The sequence below is a fragment of the Crocodylus siamensis genome, chromosome 6 (assembly GCF_052110815.1).
Source record: "Crocodylus siamensis isolate JL-2025a chromosome 6, ASM5211081v1, whole genome shotgun sequence".
Classification (NCBI taxonomy): Eukaryota; Metazoa; Chordata; order Crocodylia; family Crocodylidae; genus Crocodylus; species Crocodylus siamensis.
This window is the reverse complement of record NC_143400.1, coordinates 3846402-3867101: the sequence shown is the minus strand read 5'-3', so window position 1 is coordinate 3867101 and position 20700 is coordinate 3846402. Positions and strand designations below refer to the sequence as shown.

General features: G+C 70.6%; 5 protein-coding genes across 7 annotated transcripts; 1 reads left to right on the top strand and 4 right to left on the bottom strand.

Annotated features, from left to right (window-relative positions):
- Positions 1-649: 649 nt before the first annotated feature.
- Positions 650-2714, bottom strand: RNASEH2C (ribonuclease H2 subunit C). Its single transcript, XM_090055127.1, has 5 exons — positions 2365-2714; positions 1973-2142; positions 1654-1766; positions 1365-1484; positions 650-771 (listed from the first exon to the last, which is right to left on the bottom strand). Exons 1-5 carry the CDS (start codon positions 2697-2699, stop codon positions 736-738), a joined length of 774 nt encoding a protein of 257 aa, XP_089911253.1. The 5' UTR covers positions 2700-2714; the 3' UTR covers positions 650-735.
- A 1341-nt stretch (positions 2715-4055) lies between these two features.
- Positions 4056-7906, bottom strand: AP5B1 (adaptor related protein complex 5 subunit beta 1). The gene is made up of 3 exons (XM_090051516.1): positions 7306-7906; positions 6590-7186; positions 4056-6143 (listed from the first exon to the last, which is right to left on the bottom strand). Exons 1-3 carry the CDS (start codon positions 7528-7530, stop codon positions 4056-4058), a joined length of 2910 nt encoding a protein of 969 aa, XP_089907642.1. The 5' UTR covers positions 7531-7906.
- A 1932-nt stretch (positions 7907-9838) lies between these two features.
- Positions 9839-13194, top strand: OVOL1 (ovo like transcriptional repressor 1). Of its 2 annotated transcripts, XM_090055115.1 has the most exons (4): positions 9839-9958; positions 11428-11600; positions 11677-11857; positions 12266-12694. In XM_090055115.1, the coding sequence occupies exons 1-4, from the start codon at positions 9859-9861 to the stop codon at positions 12547-12549; spliced, it is 738 nt and encodes a 245-aa protein (XP_089911241.1). In that variant the 5' UTR covers positions 9839-9858; the 3' UTR covers positions 12550-12694. The 2 variants fall into 2 exon arrangements, with proteins under 2 accessions (XP_089911241.1, XP_089911240.1); XM_090055114.1 differs by having other exon boundaries at positions 11428-11857; positions 12266-13194.
- Positions 13195-13254: 60 nt separating this feature from the next.
- Positions 13255-15445, bottom strand: LOC149860543 (uncharacterized; the record flags this gene model as incomplete). The annotated part of the gene is made up of 2 exons (XM_090055173.1): positions 13255-14372; positions 15221-15445. Coding segments are annotated over 2 exons (1197 nt in total), but the record flags the coding sequence as incomplete, so codon positions are not given.
- A 71-nt stretch (positions 15446-15516) lies between these two features.
- LOC149860542 (uncharacterized) lies at positions 15517-19772 on the bottom strand. Of its 2 annotated transcripts, XM_090055105.1 has the most exons (10): positions 19583-19772; positions 19417-19502; positions 18962-19172; positions 18762-18882; positions 18487-18525; positions 18271-18321; positions 18086-18112; positions 17732-17820; positions 17073-17223; positions 15517-16937 (listed from the first exon to the last, which is right to left on the bottom strand). In XM_090055105.1, exons 1-10 carry the CDS (start codon positions 19634-19636, stop codon positions 16642-16644), a joined length of 1125 nt encoding a protein of 374 aa, XP_089911231.1. In that variant the 5' UTR covers positions 19637-19772; the 3' UTR covers positions 15517-16641. The 2 variants fall into 2 exon arrangements, with proteins under 2 accessions (XP_089911231.1, XP_089911232.1); XM_090055106.1 differs by lacking the exon at positions 18271-18321.
- Positions 19773-20700: the final 928 nt, after the last annotated feature.

Below are 20700 nucleotides of genomic sequence, written 5' to 3'. Positions count from 1 at the left end.
TGGCCCCTGTGCTGGGAGCTGCAGGGGTGCTAGGGGAATGGGAGATATGTGGGGGAACTGAGGCACAGAAGGGGTGAGGATGGGGGTAGAGTCATGGGAAGGTGGAGGACACAGGCATCCCAGCCCCTGCCAGTCAAGTCCATCTTGATTGGAGCGATCTCTCCATTTAGGACTCAGCTGAGTAGGAGGTTTAGGAGCCCTGACGCCTGGGTTCCCTCCAGCTCTGGGAGGGGAGTGACTGGGGAGACTAAGAGCAGGGAGGGCCGTGGAGCCCGGATGCCTGAGTTCTCTCCAGCTCGGTGTGGGCCAGTGGGGCTGGAGCAGGGGGTGGGGGTGCTGGGAGCGGGACACCTGGGCTTTCCCAGCGGTGGGTCAGAGTGGGGAGGTTCTTAGCCCAGCAGCGGGAAGGAGGCAGGACTCCCCAGCCAGGACACTTGGGCCCCTTCCCAGGCCCGGCTGTAGCCTCCCTGCCCCAGTTTCCCTTGCTACTGGGTAGAGACTGCATCACCCGGGGGGGTGCTGCCGTGCATGAGAAAAAACAAAGCCCACTGCCCCAGTGCTCACTCCCACACATGACACTGCCAAAAAACCCTCCCACCCCCCAGTCCCCTTTCCCTTGCTCCAGCAATCACCACACAGACCACACTGGTGCCTCAGAGCTCTGTGTATTACCAGCAAGGACCCCCCCCCAAGAAAACAACCCAGCCCTAAATGGTGCCTCTTCTCTGGGGCCTCTCAGGGCCCCTCCTCCTCTGCTACCGGTGCATGGATCTGCAGCAAAAAAGCACAGTAGTCAACAATCGTCCACCCCCGAGCTGGCAGAGGTGCTGCTATTAGGTATATTATGGAAAGAAAAGTGCTGATATTAGTTATATTACAATAATATCAGGAAAGATTGGGCAGAGGGGTGGAAATAGCAGTGAAGTGTATTGTGATGTCGGGGATGGGTAAAATAAGACACAGCCATTAGGTACATTATGGTAATGTGGCTGGGTGTTGTTAAGTCTATTATAGTAACAGGGGAGCTACAACGTGCTGCTGTTTGGTGTATTACGGTAGTCCCAGTGGGGTGTACTATTAATGGTGCTGCTATTCAGCGCAGTAGGGTAAGGCCAGGGCAATGGGGTGAGGAAAGGAAGGCTGCTCTTAGGTGTACTGTGATAAGAGCCTATACTAGTAACCGTAGGCGGAGCCTATCTGCCTGGGGGCGGGGTCCATCCCTGCCCTGTGTACTATGGGGCTGGGAGCCTGGAGGCCTGGTTCTTTCCCAGTGCTGGGAGGACCCCAGTGAGGGCTGGGCTGGGGGTGTAGGTGGGAGGCAGGGCTTGGCAGCCTGGGGGGTATTATGGCCCCCCCATACTCACGGCCTGGGCGATGCGGGGCCAGCCCAGTGCCCCCTGCAGGGCGTCATCGGCGCTGGGCGCCTGCTCCCGGGTCCAGGCCGTCAGGGCCGTGAAGGTCGACTTGACGCGCACCCGTCGCTCCTGGGGGCAGGGGGTGTCATGTGGGGTCCCCCATCTGCCCCTTGACCCTCCCGAGCCCTGCTCAGCTTCTACGGCAACAGAGCACCCGTTTGCCTGGCAGAGTCCGGGTTCAAGCCCTGCACCCGGCAGACTGGGCAGGGGGGTGGTCTCTGCTGCGGGGGATCCTCACCTCGTCCTCGGAGCAGGGCTTCTCATCCTCCTTCAGCACCAGCCCCACGTAGCCGGGGGGCACCGGCAGGTCCTCCCCGAGCAGGCTCCGGCCCCGGAAGGACACTGACTTCACTGGGGGGTGGGGGAAGAAGACAGTCTGGAGGGGGGGCCTTGCAACAGGATCGGTTAGTACCCACAGGCCTCCCGTCGTGCTCACCTCCCAGACCCCGCTCAGCTTCCAGTGCATCAGGCCGCCCCAGGGGAGCCTGCTGCTGGCTGCCCCCGCGGTCTCCCATCCGCCCCCCGCCCCGCCCGCCCCTGCTTAGCTGGGCACGCACGCCGGGCGCCCTGCCGGATGGCGGGGCTGAAGTAGCTGCCCACGGGCGCGGGCCCGTCGTGGCGCAGGGCGCAGGGCAGCAGGTGCAGCGCGTCCCGGGGCGCCCCCTGCAGGGCCCGCAGCTCCAGCCGGATCGGGGCCGCCGCCATGGCGGGGCACGGGGGGCAAAGCCTGCGGGGAGAGACAGTGCTGGGGGCGAGCCTGGCTTGGAGGGGGGAGGGGGCCGGCACCGTAACCCCGCCCCCTCCCGGGGGCTCCGCTCAGGCTTCCCCCGCTCATGCCCGCGGGGAGCGGGAGCGCGGGTGCCCGAGCCCGAGCCCGAGCCCGAGCCCGGGGGGGACATGCCAGGATCAACCCCTCCCCCCATGCTCGGGTCTGCCCTCTGCCTCTCACCGGTGCCGCTTCCCGCGCCGCAAAGCACCACGGAAAGCGGCAGCGGGACCGCCGTCCCTGCGCGGGGCGTGCCGGGAGCTTAGCCATTGGGGGAAGAAAGGCGCGGCGCCGCGGTGCACGGCGGGAGCTGTAGTTCGCTGCTGCGCGCGGGGGGGGGCTGCAGTGTGGGCTCCGGTGCATGCTGGGAAGTGTAGTAATTGCCCCCTCCCCTCAAGGGAGACCGGGCTGCAAGGGCCGCCCCCTCGCGGGGCCGGCCTGGAAGGGGCGGGGCCTGCACTGCCGGCAGGGAGCGCTGTAGCACAGCCCGGCGCTCCCCAGGGGGCTAGACTCGTCATAGGACGTCTCAGCCAATGGGAGCCACTCCTGGAGGCTTGTCTCAACCAACACAAATGTGGCGGGGAGAGACCGGGGGGCTTTGCAATGGGCCCACCCATTGCGACCCATGAAGAGGGGCAATCAGGACCCTGCCCCCCCACTTTTTCCAGGGCCATTTAAGCCTTTGCAGACTGGAGCTCCAGGGCCCAGGTGAGGCCTTGCCCAGCAGGGGGCTCTGTCCAGCCAGGGGGCTGCATGGGGGGATGCCTGGCAGGAGCTGGGTCTCCTGGAGCAGACCACATCCAGCCACACAAACTAGATCTCACTTGTCAGCCTAGATGTCCCAGATCCCGGGCCCCCGGAGCACCAGGTCCCCTCGCTAACAGAGGCTACGGGTCACTTGCTGCCCTGGGGCAACAAAAGCACAACGCGGGACCAGGACCGAGGGTCTTGGCGAGGGAAACCTGAGCAGAGCACGCTGGGCAGCGCCCACCGGCCCTCCAACGGGTCCAAGGAGCCAGGGACACCACCTGCCCCGAGGGGTGGGTGGGCGAGGGCCTGGAGAGCGGCCCTGTCATACGTGCCACAGCCAAGGCTCCACAGATGAGCCCCCAGGGGCTCATGGCATCAGGGTGGGGTCACCATGGCCCCTTGTCCTTGCTGAGGGCATCCTGCCACATGGCATCCAGGCAGGATGGGACGGTGGTGGGCGTGTAAAGCTGGGGTCCCTGGGTGCTCACATGCCCTCCAGCTGCTGCGATGGTGCAGCGGGGCCTGCCAAGGCGGACCGAGGTCCAGGGGGCACCCGGGACTGCCCTTGCACAGGAGCCAGTGGACATAGGCCTGGGTGGCCTTGACCTCCCGGCACCCGTGGCATAGGCAGCACCATGCACAGAGGAGCCGAGCAGGAGTCGGGCAGATGACACTGATGTGCTCCCTGCCCTGCTGCCAGGGTAGAAATGCCCCTGCCACTGCCAGGGCCTCGCGCTGCCCAGTGGGGGCAGGAACCCAAGGGCCCAGAGACCCCCCTGCCCCCACACCTGTGGGATGAATTGGGGGGGGTCTCAGCCCAGCCCCCCACTCCCAACCCCCTACATCTCTGTGATGAGTTGAAGGGTCTCTGCCTAGCCCCCCCCCCAAAGCGCCCAACCCCCATTCACCTACGCAATGAGTCTGGGGGGGCTCCGCCCAGACAACCCCCCCCATATCTCCAATGAATTGAAGGGGGTCTCAGCCCAGCCCCCCCCCCGGTTGTGATCAGTTGCGGGGTCTCAGCCCAGCCCCCCACTTAAATAACCCACATGGACACCACCTCTTTGCTCTGCACCTTTACTTCCAACCTTGCCACACATGTCCAGGCTGACCCCCACCCCAGATCAGCCCCCCTCCCCCCCCACCTCCCGCAGGTACTTCCCCAGCAGAGGCAGCGCCCCCCAGTGGTCGGTGCGCAGAGCCACGCACGCCGCCCCCCTGCCACCGGCCTCCCGCGCCTGGAGCAGCACCCGGTGCCGGGGTGGCAGAGCCAGCCCCACCTCGCAGGCGCCCGAGCCCCGCGCCACCAGGTACCTCCCGAAGACGCGCTCCACCAGGCTGGCCACGGGCTGGCGCAGCTGGGCCCAGCTCACCAGGCTCTCGGACCCGGGGCCCAGGGCATCCCACAGGGCCTGGAAGAGTTGCCGGCGGGTCGGGAGGTCCCAATCCGGGGGCAACGCCAGCGGCTGGAAGAGGTCGGGGAAGGAGACCTCCAAGGGCTCCAGGCGGCAGCTGTAGGTGAGGCCGGCCGGGGTGCTGTAGAGAGCCGTGACAGCTACCCGGGTGGGGTAGGGGGCCTGGGGCTGGAGCTGCAGGGTGAGGGTAGGCGGCGGGTGCCCAGCGCGGAGACAGGGCACGTGGATGTCCGGCACGGGGCCGTAGCTGCCGCTGGCTTCGAACCGCAGCAGGAGGCACAGGAGCGGCTCCGGGGGGTCTCCAGCGTGCAGGACCCGGTAGCCCAGGTTCAGAGGCAGAGGAGCTGCCGGGGCTGAGATCTCCGCAGCCGCCTCGGCCACCCCACACGCTCGGAGCGGCGCGCCAGCCGCTGGCAGGGCCTGGCGCTCTAGGCGCAGCGGGACGTGGGGCGCCGGGTGCACCGTGAGGGCAGCGGTAAAGCTTTCGCTCTCGGCCACCAGCGAGGATGAGAGGGTGCGGGCCTGGAGGCACCCGGCGGGGGCCAGCACGGCCCCCAGCTTCTCGGCCCCCAGCGAGGCCAGCAGGGCGCGGTAGAAGCGTGCTTGGTGCTGCACGTCCACGTCTGGGTAGCCCCAGGCGAGCTCCTCCAGGAGGGCGGCCAGGGGGGGCCCGGCCCCACCTGGGCGCTGCAGCAGAGTCCGGCAGACACCGAGCAGAGCCTGGCCAGGTCGCCAACCCCCCAGGCGGCCAGCCCTAGCCAAGCATGCCAGGCGCTGCACGTAGCTCGCCGCAGCTCCCGCCGGCACCCCCGGTGCCCCAGCCACGTGGGACAGCACCCGGAGGTGCCAGGGGAGGTCGCGGGGCTGCGGGGCCTGGCTCACGATGAGCTCCTGCAGGGCTCCGGCCAGTGCCGCTGGCCACGCGGGGTCGTCCAGAGCTGCCCGGGTCTCGGCCAGGAGGTTGAGGAAGTGGGGGGCCAGCGCGGGGCAGCAGCTGTACAGCCGGGCCAGGGCAGCCGCCAGCTCCAGCCCCCGCCCCGCCTGCGAGCCAAAGTAGCGCACGAAGAGGTAGGCAGAGCGGAAGAACAGCACCACTGCCTCCCGGGCCCCGCGGCCCCCCATAGACCCCCAGTCTTGGACCCCTGCAGACCCCCTATCCCAGCCCACCCCAGGCCCCCCATCCTGAACCCCTCTGGACCGCAAATCCCAGCCCCCCTCAGAAGCTCCCCCTCTCACCACCGCCCCCCAGCCCGCCACAACCCCCGCCAGCGCCAGGAGCTGCTCGAACAAGACCCCCGCGCCCCTCTCGGCCTCGGGCCCTGGGTTCTCCAGGCAGACCAGGCTGAAGAGGTGGTAGCGGGCCAGCACGGTGCCCGGGTCCTGGAAGATGGAGGGCACAAGGCTGGCGGCCAGGCGGGGAGTGAGCAGCACGGGGATGCCCTCAGACCCCAGGGGCCGGTTCTCGGGGAAGCAGAGCAGGCAGTCAAGGTAGAAGAGGCGCAGGGGCGAGGGCAGGGCCGGGTGCCCTCCCAACGCTACCAGGCGCCGCAGGAGAAAGGCCTCGTCCTCGGCTGTGAAGAGGCTGTCGGTGAAAAGGGCTTTGAGCCGCAGGCTGGCGTGCAGCAGCGCTGCGTGCGCCGTGCCGAAGAGCCGCACCAGCGGGGCCTTGAAGACGGCTGGGGACTGGGTGCGGATCACGCCCACTGCCTGCGCCAGCTGCCACAGCACGTGGGCCTGCGCCACCGGCGAGAGCAGGGCCGAAGCCTCCAGCAGCGGGGACAGCACTGACCGCAGCTCCTGGGGGGAGACAAGGGGAGAGCGGGCGGGAGGGCCTGAGCCAGGCTGAGCAGATACTGATACTGGGCTGTATTGGTCCCAGACTGGGCATATACTGGGCAGAGACTGGTGCCAGATTAGTGCCAAATGGGGCAGATACTGGGTTGTACTAGTGCCGCCTGGGCACGTGCTGGCCAGATACTGGTGCCGGACAGGGCAGATACTGTACTGTACTGGTGCCGGAGTGGGCCAATACTGGAAACAGCCTGGGCCAATACAACACTGATACTGGGCCTATGCTGGTGTGAGACTCAGCCCAGGCTGGTTATGCTGGGTGCAGCCTGGGTAGATCCCAGTGCCAGCCTGGGTCGTACCGAGCCATGCTGGAGCCAAGCCAGTAGCACTGGGCGCAGACTGGCTTCCGCTACATCATCCCCTGCTCCCACTGCCCGCCGGCACGCCCTCACCTTGGTCTCCCCCGGTGCTGCCAGCAGCTCCAGCCGGTCAGCCTCCCCGGGGCTCACAGCGCTGCCCGCGCTTGTAGCCTCCCACGCCAGCCCCTCGTTGCTGGCCAGCAGGTCGGCCAGGCCCCCGTGGCCGCGGCGCGCCAGGCCCAGCACGGCGTTGCGCAGCGCCAGGCTGTAGAGCAGGGCGTAGGCTTGGTGCGCCGGGCTGGTCTCCTGCCGCTGCATGGAGCGCAGCGAGTCCAGGCGCCGCGCCAGCAGCCCGGGGCAGCACGTCTCCAGCTCCCGCAGGCACTCGAGCGCCGTCAGCCGCAGCCCGTGGGCGCCGGGGCCCTGGCGCTGGTCGTTGAGGTCGGAGGCCAGGTGCAGGAGCAGGGAGGCGTAGTCCCGGGAGGCGCGGGAGCCCGGGCCGAAGGCGTCGGAGCAGAGCAGGACGGTGCCGGCCGCCAGCAGGAGGTGCTGGCGCAGCAGCGGGGGGCCGGCGGGCCGCGCCGGCAGGCAGGAGTAGGCGGCCAGGAGCGAGGCGCCCGCGGCCTCGCCCGAGCCCGGGTCCGGGCACAGCAGGGCGGGGAACTCCAGCAGCAGGGACAGGAGGGAGAGCTGGCGAGGGAGGAGAGGCTGGCGGTGAGGGGCGCCAAGCGCCAGGCTCCCGCACCCGGCCCCACCGGCTCCCCGGGCACCCCCGCCCCGAGCCCCGGGCACCCAGGCGTGCGGGGCACCTTGGTCTGCTCGCTCAGCCGCTCGGCCCCCAGGTCCTGCAGCACGTCGGGCAAGAAGGGCTCGTCGGGGCCGCGGGCGGCCAGGAAGGCGCCGGGGCCGGCCCGGAAGGCGCCCACCAGCTGCGCCCACGTCTCCCCGCTGCGCGCCCCCATGGCGGCCTCGGCTGCAGAGAGCGCAGGTGAGAGCGGCAGGCCCAGCCCCGAGCCACCAGCCCCCGCCCGCATCCGGGGCGCCCCACAGGGGGAACCTGAGGCAGCTGGAGGGGGGGCGGGGAAGGGGGACAGGCCCCAGAGGGCTCTGGGTAACAGGGAATTGGGGCAGGCAGGGCACGAGCCGCTAAGGATTGTGGGTAATAGGGGAGCACACAGGCCCCAGGGGATTATGGGTCAGCGGGAGACTGAGCAAGAGCCGCAGAGGATTGTGGGCATCAGGGACTGGGGGGCGTTGCCAGAGCCGCGGGGATGCTGGGTAAATGGGACTGGAGGGAACCGGAGGGTGGGGGGACCCTCAGCAGCGCTCACCGCCTCTTCAGCATTTCCTGCTTCCGCTGACGTAAGCAGAGCGTCTAGCGGGACCCCCTCGCGTCGCTGCCGCCCGCCGCTGCAATCCCCCTCCCCGGCGGAGAGGCGCCGCCCCGTGACGTCACCGCGTTCTGTTTCCCGGCCCTCAGAGCTATCGCCCCGCCCCCGGGGGTCCTTGTGACGTCACCCCAAGCTGGGGAGGGCTGGAGGGCTTTCCCGCCAAACGGCCCCGCCCCCGGGGAATCCCCTGACGTCACTGCTCCCCAAGCCCCTCCCCCTGCCCAGGACCGCCCCGCGGGTGCCCCTCCGTGTTCTCCGCGGCCCGCGCGGCCCCACCCCAGAGGCAGCTGCAGCCCGCCCGCGCCCCGCCTTCCCAGCCCTGGTTTCACCCCCGCCGGGTCGGCCCGGCCGCGTCCCACCCCGCGGGCGCCGGGTCTCGTGGCCGGATGAGGCCGACGCCGCAGAACCGGTCCGGGGCGGAGGCGTGGGGCGCGCCCGGGCTGGCCCTGGGGCCGCTTCCCGGCTCCGCCTGAGTCACGGCGCCGGCCCGGAGCGGAACGGGGGGGCCCCGGGTCCTTGCCCCGATGCCCCGGGCCGCCCCCCCGGAGCGGGAGGCCCAGCTAAGCAGGGCCGGGCGTGTCCGGGCCCCGGAGGGGAGACCGTCGCGGGGAGGGAGCGAAGCGGGGAGACCCGCCCGTGAGCGCTGGGCACGGGACCGTGGGCCAGGCCTGGAGGGACGGCTCGGGCCCGCAGGGGAGACTGGGCGGCGCTGCAAGGGGCAGGGGGGGACGTGTCCGGAGCCTGGAGGGGAGACCCCGGCGCACGTCGCAGCGGGAAGCCCGCTGTCCTGACTCGCCCCGCTCCCGGCCCCGCGAGCCCGCGCCGCCGCCGCACCCCGGGGCCGGGCGCCTCGCGGGGCGCGTCGCGCACGGGCCGGGGCGGGGAGGCAGCTGGCGGGCCCCTAAAGCCGACGCCTGCCCGGGCCGCCCCTGGAGGGCCGAGCAGGGCCGCGCCCCGGCTTCTCCCGCCTCACACGCGTCGGGGGGCTGCGGGCGGGCTGTTTACCGGGCGGGGGGCGGCTCCTCGCGTGCGGCCCGGGCTGCAATTACCATTCCTGGGAGCGGGCCGGCCCCGCCCGACGCGCCACGGGCAGGTGAATCACGCGGGCTCCGCTCCGCTCCCCAGAAGCAGCTGCATCTCGGCGGCGGGGGACCCCCAGGCGCCCGGGGTCCGAGCCCCCCCGCTCTCACCCCCTCCCCTCCCCTCCCCTGCTCTCCCCTCCCGAGATCCCAGGTGCCCCCCCCTCACCCCAGCCCCCAAACCGGCGTCCACCCCCGCCAAACCGGTCGGACAGGTCGGAGCCGCGCAACGGGCCACACCGTTATTTCCACAGCCCGGCGCCGCCTCCGCCCGGGCCAACCGGCTCCCCCGCCCGGGCCCGGCCCGGCCTCAAAAGCCGGCGCCCCGCGGAGCCGGCGCAGGAGCCCGCGCACACGCACACGGAGCCGCCGGCCCGGCCCGGCTCGGCCCCCTCCCCAGCGATCTCCGCTGCCGCCGGCCCCAGCGCCGCGACCCACTGGGAGGCACCGGATCCCAGCTTGGCGACCCAGGACAACCAAGCGGGGAGGAACCGAGTGGATCCCCGCGCACACACCGGATCCCGAGCCGGGCTCCAGGCTGGAGCTGGAGTGAAAGGCGCCGCACTCACCTGCCGCCTTCCCGGGACCCGGATGCCCCGTCCCCAGCGGGCTGCGGATTGGCCTGGAAGGGGCTGAATCTCCCCCCGCCTGAGGGGAAAGGATCAAAAGCGACCAGCTCCCAGCTCCAGAACAGCACATCTCACCAGATTCCCCCCAGCCAGAGCAACCCCAACTCACTCCCAGCCCAGAGACGCAGCAAATGTGACCAGATCCCCCCAGCTGGGAGGAAGAGGGGGTGACAGGGGCCGGATCCCAGGCCAGAAGCACAGAGGCACTGACCGGCCCCCCCTAGCCTGGGCCAAGAGGGGATCCCCCTCCCATCACATCAGACATGCCTCGGGCCTTTCTGGTGAAGAAGTCCTGCGTCTCCACCGGGAAGAGGAACTGGAGCGAGCTCCCGGATGAGGAAAGGGGGGAGATCTACGTGCCCAGTGAGTGGGGAGGCGGGATCCCATCGGCTGCGGGATCCACTGTGGGGGGTGCTGGGGCCTGCTTTGACCCCGTTACACTCGGCCAATGGCCAGGCCTCTTCCCCAGCGCTGGCTGCAAGGCACAGCAGGGTCCTGCTGGAGCAGGCCAGGCTTGTCCAGGCCAGGAAGACATGGGTTCAAACCCCACCCCTCCCCTGCCATGGGATGCAGCTGGCTCTGGGGTGGGACGTGTCAGTGGCTGAGTAGGACGGAGGCAGCTGGCACCGCAGGGGACGTGGCCGGGTGGATCAGAGCAGCCAAATAGAGAAGCTATTCGGGGGGAAGCCCGGCCCCCGGGTTCTTCCTGGCCCTGGGGTGGGGCGGTGGGAGCAGGCGCTACTGGGGGCTCCCCCGGCCCGCTCCCCCCCGGAGCTCGAGAGGACCCGGCTCCCCGCGCCGCCCCGCCCCCCCTAACTGGGCACCCAGCACCCGGGAACGCACCGCTCCTGCTCCCGGCCCCGCCTGGGAGGCGCCGGCCCCCCGAGTCTGTAATTAGTCAGTCGTTAATCACCGGGGCGTCCTCAGAGGCGCCAGGCTGGATTCCAGCGCGCTGAGTCCCGGCAGAGCCCAGGGGCCCGGGCCGCGGGGTGGGCCAAGACCCGCCACGCCTGGGGTGACTGTGACCAGGAGGGGAAACTGAGGCACAAAGGGAAAGGGCTGGGATGGGACCTGGCCCCACCTTGTTCTAACCCAGTTTTCACTTCCCTCCGGGGGGGGGGGGGCAGGCGTCCGGGCTCGCGGCTCCGGCCTGCTCCTACCCCCGCTGACCTCATTCCCGTCCCTGAGCGGGGCCAGAACCGGCCGTCCCGGGCGCCCGGGGAGTGGGGCCGAGCGGGTGAGCGCGGGGGGCACCTGGGTTCCCTTCCTGTGTCTCAACCCCGGGTCCAGGCAGAGGCTAGGCCCACGCCCAGCTGCTTTGTTTCCACCCCAGCCTGGACCCCCCAAGAGCTGCCGCCTCCGTGCTACCCAACCGCCGGCACCCCCACCCCGAGCTGCCGGGCCCTGTCCCCCAGAGCTGGCTGCATCTCTTCTACTCGGCCCCTGGCACAGCCCCCCACCCAAGACCTGGATCCCCAGCCCCCACGCCCCAGAGCTGGCTGCTCCCCAGCGAGAGGCCCGTGTCCCCAGCGCCCCCCACAACAGGCCCCAGGCCCAGATACTGGGGTGACGGACTGGTCAGACTGGTCTCCCCAGGTCTTGGCAGGGCCGGGAATCCCGGAGAACAAGTTCCCAGGGCGCTGTTGACAGCACGGGGCCCGATCCTGGCTCGGTCCTGTTTGCTGGGGGGGGGCATCTGTCACCCAGCCTCCCCACGGGCCGCCACGGCCGCTGGCTCCACCCCAGACTTCGCTGCATTGTGGCTCGGGGAGGCGGGAGGGGACCCCGCTCCCAGCCCTGATGCGCCCCCCTCCACAATTCTTTCCCCGCAGTCTCGCTGGGGGGCTATGTCCTGCACAGGGACCCGGAGCCCTCGGTGGCTGAAGCGCCCTCGTCCCCCCTGGACATGACACTACGGGACTGCGGCTTCGGGGTCCCCCGGCTGCCCGGGGAGACGGGGCCACCCCCCCCGCAGCCCCCCGCCTTCCTGCGCCCCAAGATGAAGGTAAGGCGCCCCTCCCCCAGCCGTGCTGGCGCCCCTCACTCCAGGCCTGGCGCCCCTGACTCTGCCCCCGGCGCAGGTGATGGGCGAGCCCAGCCCGGCGCTCTCCTGCCCCGTCTGCCAGAAGAGCTTCGGGCACCAGCGGATGCTGACGCGCCACCTCAAGTGCCACAGCGAGGTGAAGCGGCACCGGTGCCCGTACTGCGCCAAGGGCTTCAACGACACCTTCGACCTCAAGCGCCACGTCCGCACCCACACCGGTGAGCCACTGCCCCTTTAAGGGAAGCCCCGCCCCTTTAAGCAGGGATCCCTACTCATGCCCAAGTAGGCAGAGACCCCCTCAACAGTCCTACAAGCCCCCCACCCCCCACTTGGCTGGAAACCACGCCCCCTTTGGGCAGAGGCCCCTCCCCTTTACGAGGCCACGCCTCTCTCCAAGACGCCCCTATAGGCTAGATTCCAGCCCGCCAGGGGGAAAGGACACCCCCTCCCCCGGTAGGCCCCGCCCCCTCGGCTTGGCCCCAGCAGGTTAAACCCCGCCCCCTGTGTGTGCCACTGCGGGGGGCTAACCCCGCCCCCCCAGGCCTTGCTGGGGCACTCAGCCCGCCCGCGCCGGAGCCCGGAGCGGCTGGCCCCGCGCGTGCGGGCACTAACCGGCGTCCCCGCAGGCGTGCGGCCCTACAAGTGCAGCCTGTGCGAGAAGGCCTTCACGCAGCGCTGCTCGCTCGAGTCGCACCTCAAGAAGATCCACGGCGTGCAGCAGCGCTACGCCTACAAGGAGCGCCGCGCCAAGCTCTACGTGTGCGAGGACTGCGGCGCCACGGCCGACAGCCACGAGGCCCACGTGCTGCACCTGCGCCAGCGCCACCCCGACAGCCCGCTGCTGCACAAGGCCGCGCGCAAGGCGCCGCCCGCCGCCGCCGGCCCGCCGCACGGCGCCCAGGGCCCCTGAGCGCGGGCGGCGGCCGGGAGCTGGCGCCCCCTGCCGGAGGGGCGCGGTGGTGCCGCCCGCTGCCGGCACGGGAGACGGCGCCCCCTGCTGGCCAGGGGCGGTGGCGCCCCGCCACTGAACGGGGGCCCAGGAGCTGGTGCTCCCGCCGGCGGCCCCGCTGCTTGCCTGGGGGCCAGGAGCCGCTGCCCTCCGGCGGACGCCCCCCCGGTATCCTGTGCTAGCCAGAGGGCAGACGGCGCCCCCTGCTGGCGGGTACCAATGGTGCCGCCCTCTGTCTGTCTGGGGCACGGCGCCCCTTCCCGGCCGCACAGACCCTGCCCCCCGCTGGCGGTCTGGTGGGGGCAGGAGCTGGTGCCGCCGGTGGGCACCGCAGGTGTTACCCCCCCAGGACCTGCCCCCACAACTCAGGAAAAAGGGGGGGCTGTCTGCCCCGCCACACTTCTCAGGGCAATAACACTGGGTGGGGGGCGGTTGGGGGTCCTTACCCCCCCAGCCCTGCTGGCACCAGCGAGACGCCGCTGGAGAGACGGCCACGTCCTGCTGGGCACCGGGGCCTGTGGGGGAGGTCCAGCACGGGGGGCCAGGACCCCCTCCCCCCACCCTCGACCTTGTTTACACTGAGCCTGAAAGGTCGTCAGGGTTCTTGTTAATTAACTAATTCATTAATTTTATTAAAATTCATTATTATTAGACTTATTATTGCTACTGTTCGGGGCCGGCGAGGCCATTAAAACCAGAGAGTGGAAAGCAGGGGGTGCTTGTCTGGGCTGGGGTGGGGGGGCAACCTGGGGGCAGCCCCCACCCCCAAGAGAGGTCCCGGCCCCACCCGACCCTCCTCTGTCACCCCCGACTCACCCTTTGCTGCTGGAGGGATCCCATTTCAGGGCAGAGCCATCTCTCCATGCAGCGAGAGCGGCTCCCGCCTGTCTCCGGGTGGATCCCAGGATCACACCCCAGGATAGACCCATCTGGCCACTGGATTCCCCCTTGCTGTGGGGTGGATCCCATGTTAGGGTGAGTCTCTCTCTCCATGAGGTGGGACTGGATACCAAAGTGGGGAGTGGATCCCAGGCCCACAGTTCCTGGTACCCAGGGATCCCAGCACCCACCAAGAGATCCAGAGGGATCCACAGTTCCTGTTCTGGGGCGCTCAGGGCCCAGAGATCCCAGCACCCTCCCGCCCCATCGACAGATCCCAAGGGCTCCACCGTGCCACCTCTGGGGCACCAGGGATCCCAGCACCTGCCAACACATCCCAAAAGATCCCAAGGGATCCACAGCTCCTGTTCTGGGGTGCTCAGAGTCCAAAGATCCCAGCCTCCTCTAGGAGCACCAGTAGATCCCAAGGGACCTAGAGGGATCCCCCAGCCCCCATGGAGGCGGAGACCTCTCAGCTTGTGGGAGAAGCCCCTGCCCCCAGTTATGGTAACTCTATTCCGGGGTGGGCACTTATTGCCCCCAGCATTGCCTGTTATTGCCCCGTGGGGTTTGCCCCCATGCTCCAAATGGCCCCGTTTGCACCCCCAAGTGAAGCAGGATCCCAGCATCCCCCTGCCCCGAGAGGGGGCGCTGGACTCCCCAGGCCCGATGCCCCCCCGAGCCCGGCGGAGGGGTGCGGGGATGGAGCTGGCTCCGGGCTGGGCAGCCACGCGGGGTCCACCCCTGCCTCCTCCGTGCCTCAGTCCCCCCCCCGCGAGGATGAGGGTGATGACGTCCTCTCCCCACGTCAGCCGGCCTGGATTAGGGCTCCGCTCATCCCGCCCCGCCGCGCCGGGGTCACTCCCGGAGCCCAGAGGCCGGAGCCAGGGGTCGGGCAGGAGAAGCTGGAAAGATTCATCCCGTTCAGCAGCTTCTGGGCCAGTGACACTGCAGGTGAGGGAAGGCCCTGGCCCCCCCCCCACAACCACCCCCCACCAACCCCACGACCCTGCTCCCAAAACGGTGCCCAGCCCCCTGCTCCCTTTCCTGAGCTGCGCAGAGCCCCGGCTCCCAGCCCCCATCGCCCCTCCGGCCCCCACTGCCCCCCCCCCCGGCGCCTGGGCTCTCTCCAGCGTTGGGCAAGAAGTGGGGGGGGGGTGGTTAGGACAGCCCACACCCCCAGCTCCACCCCAGAAGCAGCCACATCTGAGACGGGGTGGGGGGGTGAGGTTGGCTTCTCCTGCCTCACTCGGAGGTGCCAGGGTGGAGTTAAACACACATCGTCCTGGCCTGGTCCCAAGGGTGCCCTGCTGTGCTGTGTTGTGCTGTGCAGCCAGCTCTGGGGTGAAGCGGAGTATAACAGGTCGGACAAGACACCCCCCCACCCAAGGGCCCTTCTAGCCCCACTTTGTGGTCCCAGAGCCAGGATGATCCCAGGTCACCTTCAAGGGCTCACGCTGCAGTGCAGGAAAGGCAGCCCAGAGCTGTTTAGGGCTAATGGGATTGGCCGAGCGGGGGGAGAGGGGGAGCTCCCTAATTGACTGATGAGATTAAAGGGGTCCAGTGGGGGCTGCTGGGTAAGAAGCTGCAGCTGGGTCCAGAGATGGCTGCTGGCGGGGTAGAAGTCAGGCGTCTGGGCTCCCAGGCCCTCCAGCCCCTCTCCCTTCCCGGAGCTGGGAAGGACCCAGGTGTCCCAGCTGCCCTCCCACCTCCCGCAACCTCAGCACCTGGGCTCCCCCCCACCCCGTCTCACCCCAGCACACCCCCCCAGCCATGTCCCGGGAGCAGATGGAGTCGGTGGTGAAGACGGTGGAGACGCTCCTGGCTGAGGCCGAGCAGCTGCGGGGCCGGTGCCGACGGCAGAGCGAGGAGCTGGGCCTGGCCGTGGCGGAGCTGCAGCGGGAGAACCGAGAGCTGGCCCGCAAGTACGCCCAGGCCGAGGCCGAAATGGAGGAGATGCGCAAGGCGCTGGCTGAGCTCATAGACATCAAGATGGCCTTCGAGGCCCGGGAGCGCCAAGTCCGGAAGCTCAGCAAGCAGCTGTGAGCCCTGCCGGGTGCGGGGCTAGAAACTCCGACCCGCCGGGTGTGGGACTAGAACCCCTGACCAGTGGGCCATGAGACTGCCCCGAGGCAGGATTAGACACCCCCCCACTTGACCTGCCAGGTGTGGGATTAGAGCCCCTGACTAGGCAGGTGTTAGTCTGCACAGGGGTGAGATTTGAACCCTTGACCAGCTGGGTGTGGGAGTAGAACCCCTAACCTCCTGGGTGTGAGATTAGACTCCTCGCCCCACCAGATGTGGGATTAGAAACCGCGATGAGCCAGGTGTGCCGTGGCCTGAGGCAGGCATTAAACCCCCAAGTCACCGGTCATGGGATTAGAACCCCTGACCTCCCAGCTATGGGATCAGAGCTCCCGCCAGGCTGGGTGTGAGAATAGACCCCTTGATCTGATGGGTGTGGGATTAGACCCCCTGACCTGCTGGGTGTGAGATCAAACCCCTGCACCCGCGGGGTGTGGGATTAGCACCCAGGACTAGCAGGCTGCAGTGGCCTGGGTAGGATGTGAGCTCCCTGTGCGGGATTAGAACCCCTGACCTGGCTGCTGCCATGTTGGGAGTGGGATTAGACTCCCCCACCCCTCACCTGCAGGGTGGGAAGCTGCACCAGGGCTGGGTTTGGACCCCCCACCAGCCGGGAGTGGGATTACAACCCCCACCCCGCTGGCTGTGAGGCTGTTTGGGGCAGGACTTGAACTCCCACCCAGCCAAGAAGGGAGCCAAAAATTAGGCTGCCTGGGGCAGAGTTTGAACCCCAAACCAGCTGGGCTGTGTGGGCCCCGGTGGCCTGGCAGGGCTGGGGGTTCCCTCCAGTGCTGGGAACAGCCACGGTCGCCACAACGGAAACCAGCCACGAAGACGTCCCCATCGCACTTGCACCTCATCAGCCAATAAAGAGCAGGAACCAGGGATGTGGCCACATCTGTGTGTGCGTGTGTGCACGTCTCCCGGGGGCCTGAGTGCTGCGTGCGCGTGTGCATGTCCCAGCCCAGGGCTGGGCGTGTCCGGGTGTGCGCATGGCTGTTCCACCCTAGAGCTGAGCTCTGGCACCGGGTGCGTGTGGCTGCGTGTTGCACCCCAGAGCAGAGCACCCCTAGGAGCCGGGTGCAGGGGTCACCCCGGAGCTGGGTGGGTCTGGCTCCATGTGGCACCCCAGAGCTGGGAGCACCTGAGGACGTGCGTGTCTGTTCCACCCCAGAGCTGGGGGCAGTGGGGATCAGGTGCGTCTGTCCCTTGCCAGCACGGTGGCGGGCACAGGCTCAGCAGAGGACGTGGTGCAGGCGCAGGTCGCCCGTGATGCCCAGCTGGGTGAGGCGGGGCCAGGCCAGGCCGGGGGCATGGAAGGGCCCCAGCGGGACCCCATTGAGCGCCAAGCAGAACGCGCCCGCCGCGTCCACCACCAGCAGCAGCTGTGGGCAGAGGGACAGGTTGGGGGGGCTGGGGCAGCCCCCTTGCCCCCCGTACGTGGAACCCCGGGGTCCGGGACACGCCCAGAGCCCGGGCACCGGCCCCGCCCACACCCTGTGGGCCCTGCCCCACCTCACCTGGAAGAAGCGGCGGGCGTGCAAGGGGAAGCCGTCCAGCACCTCGTGGGTCCCCCCGGGGCCCCCGCCCCACGTCAGGGCCCCCGTGCGGAAGCAGGCGGCCAGCACCAGGCCTGGCTCTGGGGGCGCCCCCCGCAGACTGAGGCTGAAGCTGCAACCGGGGTGGGGGCAGGGTGAGGCAAAACCTCCTCCCTCCCTCACCCCCGCCACCCAGACCCCAGGTCCTCCAACAGCCTTCCCAGAATGCTCCACCCAGCCTACACGGGAGCAGACAAGTTCTGCTAGGAAGGGCGGCCTCAGGCTGGCCGCCTTGTGGCTGGAGGCTGTGTGACACCCACCTGATGCCCCTCCCCCCCCAATAGCCAGAGGGGGGTGGATCACAGCCCCAGCAAGGTGCCCCCTGGGGGCTACAGAGAGCATCACACCCATTCAACTCCCCCCCCCCACTATGGCGGACACCCTAGTCCTCCCTCTCTGCCCCCAGGGGCCACAGGCAGGACTGCCCCCACCTCACACCCCCTAGTGGCAGCAGATGGCATTGCAACACCCCCCCCTTCCCACTCCCTGCCAGCTCAGGAGAACCTGAGATGAAGGGGGCAGATCAGAGCTGAGTGGGACCCTCTGGGGGCATGGGGGGGAGGGGGCAAAGAGAGACTCACTGCTCCGGCTCCGCAGTCACCGTAGCCCAGATGATCACGGTGCTCCCAGGGGTCAGGCCGTGGGGCAGGGGGTGGGAGTAGGGCAGGGCCTGCAGGGGGCAGATGGGACCCATGGCAGCCCAGTGTAGCACCCAAGGGCGGGGGAGCAGGACACCTGGGTTTCCTCCTGCTCTGGGAGGGGAAGGGGTGCTGAGGGGTTAAAGCAGAGGGAGCAGGGGCTGGAGCCAGGACTCCTGGGCTCTTTTTCTAGGTCTGGGAGGGCAGTGGGGGGCCGGGGAGCTAGAGGTGGGAGCCTGGGGTCTCTCCACTACAGCCTGGGGCCCCCAGCTATTAGGAGAGCGGGGGGGCACTCACCAGCTGGGTCTGGACTGGCAGCAGCGGCTGGAGGGAGAAGAGAGAACCGTGAGACCCGGGGGCTGTGGGGAGCCAGTGCCTGGACTCGCACGAGGGGCTCGCAGGAATCCCCATGGGGACTTGCACGAGGGTTTCACGAGGGCTTGCAGCAGCGAGGCGAGGCGAGGCGAGGCTCACTCCCGCACCCCGGCTGGCATCTCCTCTTCTCCACGGGGACACCTGGGCGCTCTCCAGCTCTGGGGGGCAGAGCAGGGGGCTGACGCCTCTCCCCAGCTCTAGAAGCGAGTAGGACTCGGTAGGAGCCCACACACCCGGGGTCTCCCCAGCTCTGAGAGGGGAGAGGGGTCTAGTGGTCAAAGCAGGGGGCTGGGGGCCCGGACACGGAGACGGCCTGGACTCACCTGGGCGGCGGGGCAGGTGGTTTGACTGGCATCGAAGGGCTGCGGAGCGAGAGAGAAAGGGGGTGAGCGGCCAGTTCACCAGGAGGTGCAAGCAGGAAGGCGACTGATCGCTGCAGCAGAGCCCGGATGCTGGGGTCTCTCCAGCTCGGGGTGCTGTGTGGGCCTGGGGGTTACGGGCCTAGGGTCCCCCAGACACCTGGGCTCCCCACCCTGCCCGTGGCTGAGCATCATGGGACTGTGGAGGAGAAGAGGGGCAGCTCCCGGCCAGGTCTCACATTGGTGGGCAGGAAGGCGATGGCCTTGATCCACGTGTCCCCGAAGACCCCCAGAGTGTCGACCCGGGCCAGGGGCAGGCGGGTAGCGGAAGCAGAGCAGGGGCTGGGAGTTCAGGCTCACCTGGAGGAAGAGAGGGGAGCAGGAGCCAGGACGCGGGGTCCTCTCTGGCTGGGGGGGGGGTGCCAGAGGGGTCCCTCACCTGCACGTGGTCCTCCTGGAAGCGGAAGAGGAGCAGGACGGCGTCTCCGGGGCGCAGGGTGAGCCGAGGCAGCCGCGCAGCTCCCCGCCAGCGCCCGGCCTCCCGCACGGCGCACACCGGCCGGGCTCGGGCCCCGAACCGGAGGCACAGGCCCACGGCCACGTCCGGCCTGGGCTGCAGGCTGCAGCCGCACTGGAAGTTCACGTGCAACCTGCCGGGAGGCGCCGCACGCCTGGGTCCGCGGCCCAAGCCCCCCCGCCGGGAGCGCGGCTCCTGGAAGCGGCGGGGAACGGGCGCCTGGAGCCGTCTCGGCTCGGGGGGGCGGGAGCGTGGGCACCGGGCCCGGGCTGAACCCCCTCGGCGAGAGCAGCACCTGGGCTGAGGCCCCGAGTCCCGGAGCCGCCGCCCACCCCAGGGGCCCGGGACCCCCCCGCCCCGCCCCGCCCCGTCCTTACCGCCGCGCGCCCGCGGGCACCGCGCCCCGCAGCACCACCGCGCGCCGGGCCAGGCCCCCGAAGATGGTCGTCAGATAGGGCAGGACCTGGGGGGAGAGGCCTGATGGGGCGGGAGCCGCGGGCGCGGGGGGCGCGGGGGGCCGGGCCGGGCCGGGCCGGGACTCACCGGGTGCCGCACGGGCGGCGGCAGCACGAAGGCGTCGGAGCAGGGCGGCCCCATCGCGCCCCGGGCCGCGGCAGCCGGGCGGGCCTCCCGGCTCGGGGTCACGTGCGCGGCGGCAGGGGTGTGTCCCGGAGGCGCGTGTGCCCGGCACACCTGGGCGCGTGCCCGGGCCGCCGGCTCCCCGGGGTGTCCGGCTCGGCGGCCGGGGCCCAGCGGGGAACGAGCCCCCCCGGGGCGGGCTGGGGGCGCCCCGCGCTGCCCGCCCCGCTCCGGACGGGAAGGTGCCGAAACCCGCGCTCCCCCCCGGTCCCCGCACGAGGGCAGTGTCGGCCCGCGCCGGCGGGGAGCGTCCCGCACCTCGCCCGCGCCGGGTCCGGACAGCACCGGCACCCCCGATCTGGGCCCGGGGGTGCGCGCCCCGCCCCCCTGAGCCCGGCCCGGGGTCTGCCCCCCCGCCCCCCTGAGCCCGGCCCGGGGGTGCGCGCCCCCCGCCTCCCTGAGCCCGGCCCGGCGCCCCGGCGCCCCCCCGCCCCCCTGAGCCCGGCCCGGGGGTGCGCGCCCCCCCGCCCCCCTGAGCCCGGCCCGGCGCCCCGGCGCCCCCCGCCCCCCTGAGCCCGGCCCGGGGGTGCGCGCCCCCCGCCCCCCTGAGCCCGGCCCGGCGCCCCGGCGCCCCCCCGCCCCCCTGAGCCCGGCCCGGGGTCTGCCCCCCCGCCCCCCTGAGCCCGGCCCGGGGGTGCGCGCCCCCGCCCCCCTGAGCCCGGCCCGGGGTCTGCCCCCCCGCCCCCCTGAGCCCGGCCCGGGGGTGCGCGCCCCCCGCCCCCCCGGGCCCGGCCGGGGTCTGCACAGCACTATCTGCCCCTCCAAGAAGGCAGCTGCCCGCTGTCGGGCCGCCCCGCCCCCGCCCCCCCTGAGCCCGGCCCGGCGCCCCCCCGCCCCTCTGAGCCCGGCCCGGCGCCCCCCGCCCCCCCGGGCCCGGCCGGGCTCCGCACAGCACTATCTGCCCCTCCAGGAGGGCAGCTGCCCGCTGTCGGGCCGCCCCGCCCCCTGAGCCCGGCCCGGCGCCCCGACGCCCCCCGCCCCCCTGAGCCCGGCCCGGGGTCTGCCCCCCCCGCCCCCCTGAG